At 36.8% G+C, this 5281-nt stretch overlaps 1 protein-coding gene across 1 annotated transcript; it reads left to right on the top strand.

Moving 5' to 3' along the window:
• Nucleotides 1-1751, top strand: LOC143920754 (trypsin-2-like). Its single transcript, XM_077443694.1, has 5 exons — nucleotides 1-68; nucleotides 539-700; nucleotides 787-1039; nucleotides 1121-1267; nucleotides 1340-1751. The coding sequence occupies exons 3-5, from the start codon at nucleotides 893-895 to the stop codon at nucleotides 1484-1486; spliced, it is 441 nt and encodes a 146-aa protein (XP_077299820.1). The 5' UTR covers nucleotides 1-68; nucleotides 539-700; nucleotides 787-892; the 3' UTR covers nucleotides 1487-1751.
• Nucleotides 1752-5281: the final 3530 nt, after the last annotated feature.

Here is a 5281-nt window from a genome sequence, read left to right as displayed (position 1 = left end):
GACGGGTTTGATCGTCAAGATGGTCGCAATCGAACTAATCGGGCTCTTCGTTGTGTTGTGCGCTGCGCGTAAGTTGCAATTAATCCAATTAGAAATTAATATAATACAGAATTCAGTTAATATTGTTGCGTAGGGGTGGGTGGAGGATCCAAGTAAAAGGCCAACAGTCGTTTCACAGCATTTATTGATGATTCAGGAGATAAACGCACTGGCAGTGCTCAGTCCAGAATGACATGATATCGCCTACGTACCGCCTTATAAAGGGTAGATCTCTCAGGACGCCTAATCTGTTAACCTGTTGTATAGTCACGTATTCGGATATGTATTTCCACGACATTGGGTCTCTCCTTACCGATTCTGAGAAATAACTAATAACGGTCATTGTTTAGCCTAAATGCACTTAGAGTCCAGATATAATCCTTGGAAGTAAGTGTATGCATTTAGTTAATCCGATAACAGATATCCGTTGGTCTAAGTGCAATTCGCTCAATCCGCGGCGTACGTAACAATATTATTTGTATTTTAAATTTTTGCTCAGCGCATATGGCTTCGGTAGGATCGTAGGAGGAATTGAATCCTCGATCCAAAGAAGACCATACCAAGCATCTCTTCAATACTTGTCGGGAAGCTCATACTCCCATACCTGCGGAGCTTCCATCATCAGCACCAAGTACCTCTTATCTGCAGCTCATTGCAATCCGTAAGCTGTTTGTTTTTTCAATAAATCTTTACATACATATATGTATGTATAATAATCCCAGTTTAAAGGGTAATTTTAAACCATAGAGGAACCAGCTTGGGATCTTTGTATGCTCGAGTCGGTTCGACCTCTTACAACAGTGGTGGACAAGTAGTGAAAGTAAGCTCTTTCACACCTCATCCAAGCTACAACATGGACACTTTGGACTATGACTTCGCTGTAGTAACTCTAAATCAAGATATCATACTCGGAGCTAACGTAGCCATCATTCCATTGACATCTGGCAGCAATCCTGCCGATGGAAGTCAGGTCACTGTATCTGGATGGGGAGTCACATCTGTAAGTCAAACTGAATCAATATTGATTTGTATCAAATTACATATACAAAACTAAATTTTAATCCGTTATTAAATCGTCTAGGAATCGGCCAGCGGTCTTCCAATCAATCTGAGGGAGGCTAATCTTCCAGTTGTCAATCAAGATACTTGCAGACGTACTTACTCGTTCATTACGGCAAGGCAAATTTGCTTGGGTGGAACCCTACAAGGAGGGTTGAGCGCTTGCTTCGTGAGTTTGCTTTACATAATGCTCGGATTTTCATGTGTGTTATATAAATATGTAACCGTTTTAATTTTTTAGGGTGATTCCGGTGGTCCAGCTGTTCAAAATGGAGTGCAATACGGTTTGGTATCCGGTGGATACAGTTGCGAGTTGCCCAATATTCCTGGAATCTTCGCTAGGATTTCATCAGTACGAGACTGGATTAAAAGCTTGACTGGAGTGTAAATAACTCTTCATTTAAATTTATGTAATTGTCTTCAACTTACTATGTACGATAAATATTTATAAATTAAATACGATATACGATACGATATAGTATATACGATATAGTATATACGATATAGTATATACGATATAGTATATACGATATAGTATATACGATATAGTATATACGATATAGTATATACGATATAGTATATACGATATAGTATATACGATATAGTATATACGATAAATTTTAATCAATAAACATTTATAAACTAACACACTTATTTGATGCTTTAATTAATTTCAAACCGCCAACATTTGAAGAAAATTCAACATCATGTATAATATATAATTTCGCTATTCTATGTGTCTGTTTGAGATACACTCGCCGTAATATAATAGTCGTTTCGATTCGACATACATATGTAAACCACTGCCAAAACGTATATACCAGGCCTGGGCAAACTACGGCCCGCCACGCAATTCCATGCGGCCCGCGTGATTATTTCCAAATAACTTATTTTCCTTCAATTTTTTTAAAATAGTGTTTATTCATTTTTTTAATATATCCGTGAAGTGATTATAATACAATCCCATGTATTATAATGTATCCGTGAGTATAATTTATTATAATGCAATCACATTTATCAACTTGTGACTTGTCACGGGGTTGGGTTGTGTGCGGATAGTCTTATCTGCAATTCGTGCGATTCGAATTAGCGCGGGAAGTCCTACAAAGTGGACTTTTTTTACCTAAATTCATGGTAATTCTATTGTGAACCATCCATTCGCCAGGTATTAAATCATAAAAATAATCCCTAAGCCTTTTTTGACCATTTTGTGAGTATCTTTCGACTGGCCAACACGGGTAGTGAAACACAGACAATATATCAGCTTTCTTGAAGATCTTGATGCAGAGTACACAGATATTCCTTTTCACAGCCATATTCGATGGTAAAGTTTAGGGAAAGTACTTCAAAGAGTGTGGGAAATTAAAGGATGATATCATTTTATTTTTAGAAATGAAACATTTAACTGATTTTCCTGAATTCACTATCAATGACTGGCTTTGTGATTTTGCTTTTACTTTGGACACACCTGAACACTTTCAACTGCATTTTACAGGGTAAAAATGTATATGCTCACGATTCGATAAAAAGCTTGAATGCATTTAATTTAAAACTCCAACTGTTTTAACGTCAAATATTAATTAAGAAACTGGATCACTTCCCAACACTGAGATCATTAAATATTGATGAAAGTAAAATTAAAAAATACGGAGACATCATCAAAGCTTTAAGTGACTTCCGAGTAATTGAAAACAGCCTAGCAATAACCCGTGATCCGTTTTTAGCAAATGTTAACAACATTCCGAGTAAACTACAACTGAAAATTTTAGATTTACAGTGCGATACAGATCTGAAAGATTTATACCGCCGTGAAGAAATCTGCAAATTTTATAATTCCCTGAATTCTGAAAGATTCGGAAAAATTAAAGACTGCGAGAAAAATGTTGTTCATTTTCGGATCGACATATACATACATATATGTATGTGAGCAGACATTTTCCGTAATTAATTTAAATAAAAGCTCCTTAAGATCAAGCATTACAGATAAACACTTACAGGCAGTTTTAAAAATTTCTACTACCAAATTTAAACCTGATATACAGAAAATGTCGAAAGAAATTAAACAACTTAATCATTGTCATTAAAATTTTAACCTTATTAATTTGTTTTATTGTAGTTATTTAACGCACACATACATGTATGTATAAATATGTATATATATATATATATATATATATATATATATATATATATATATATATATATATATATATATATATATATATATATATATATATATATATATATATATAATCGATACGGGAAATTAAACCCAGAAGCAGACATCGAGGAATTGAACACTGTAATTAGTTCGGTTCTAACCTCAACAGGTAAGAAATTAGGTGGATTCAGGAAACAGATTAAATTAAGCAAAATTTCAGCGGAAACAAAAAACCTAATTAAGCATAAAAGGAATTTAGATAGGGATAATAATAAGCAAGAATACAATCTAGTAAATAAGGAAATTAAAAAGAGAATAGTCAGGGATGTCAGGGATTTTAACAGCAAGCTAATAGAAAATACCATTAAGAATAACCGTAGCCTGAAAAAGTGCAAACAGGATCTTTTCTTAGGCAAAAACCAAATGATCGCAATCAGATCAGAGAGCGGAGTAATAATTAGGAATAGAGAAGAAATCATAGACAGAGTTTACACGTTCTATGCAAAACTATACGAGAACGACAACGGCCAATTCCCCGCTCTGGAATCGACACACGGCCAAAGGGTTCCTGCAGTATTGCCTAGCGAAGTAGAGGCCGCGCTAAAAACTGCAAAGAACGGTAAAACCCCAGGGGAAGATAATATTCCCATTGACTTACTAAAATGTGGCGGCCCCCCCCTAATTAATATCTTAGCTAGGCTTTTCAGCAAATGCATCCAGAACCAAGTTATACCAGAAGGATGGAATAACGCAACTATCATTTTAATACACAAAAAAGGCGACAAAAGCGATATCAAGAACTACCGACCCATTAGTCTACTTTCAGCGGTCTACAAGCTCTTCACGAAGGTTATTACAGAAAGGCTGAAGAATATCCTCGACGAGAACCAACCTATAGAGCAGGCAGGGTTTAGGGCAAATTTCAGCACAATGGACCACCTCCAAGTAGTTGGCGAACTAATCGAGCGCGCCAACGAATATCAACGGCCATTGTGCCTAGGTTTCGTCGATTATGAGAAAGCCTTCGATACAGTTAGTCATAATGCAGTACTTAACGCTCTAAAAACACAGGGAGTGCCGGAACCCTATGTGGGACTGTTAGCTGCAATATATAAGAATGCCACAGCTTCGGTTAAATTTTTTCAGGTACAGATAGATTTAGCATAGGAAAAGGAGTAAGACAAGGAGATACAATCTCGCCCAAGTTATTCAATGCGGTGCTTGAGGGAGTTTTCAGGAAATTGGATTGGGATACAGCCGGAGTAAGCATCAATGGTCGCTTTTTGAGTCACCTTCGGTTCGCAGACGATATAGTTTTAGTAGCTCGTGATTCAGCTGACCTACTTATCAGACTAACACAGCTGGACAGGGAAAGTAGAAAAGTAGGATTAAAAATTAACGTAGATAAGACTAAACTAATGTTCAATAGTTATTGCATGCCTGATAGCATCCCCTTAGATGATAAACCAGTAGAAGTAGTAAATAATTATTTATATTTAGGTCAAATAATTGACATGTCTGGTAGTAAAAATGAAGAGATAAAGAGACGTATGAAATTAGGGTGGAGTGCATTTGGACGGATGAATGCTGTTTTTAAATCAAAAATGCCACTCTGCCTGAAGAAAAGGATCTTTGATCAATGCGTTTTGCCAGTGATGACGTATGGATGTGAAACTTGGACACTGAACGCCAAGATGCAAAATAAAATCCAATGCACTCAAAGAAGTATGGAACGCTGTATGCTTGGCATAACGAGGAAAGACAGGAAGCGGAACACGTGGGTGAGAAATATGACAAGGGTAGTGGACATAGTGGATAGAGTGAAGAGATTGAAATGGCAATGGGCGGGTCACGTAGCTAGGAGGATGGACGAAAGGTGGACAAAAGAAGTGCTTGAATGGTACCCGAGAGAAGGCAAAAGAGTAAAAGGAAGACCGCAAGGAAGATGGGTGAACGAAATTAGGAAAATGTGCGGAATGAGATGGATGAGTGTTGCGCAAAACAGAGACGAGTGGAAGCGTG

This window comes from Arctopsyche grandis, chromosome 13 (genome assembly GCF_051622035.1).
Source record: "Arctopsyche grandis isolate Sample6627 chromosome 13, ASM5162203v2, whole genome shotgun sequence".
Classification (NCBI taxonomy): domain Eukaryota; kingdom Metazoa; phylum Arthropoda; class Insecta; order Trichoptera; family Hydropsychidae; genus Arctopsyche; species Arctopsyche grandis.
The sequence above is the reverse complement of the archived record's forward strand: the minus strand, read 5'-3'. Positions and strand labels throughout refer to the sequence as shown.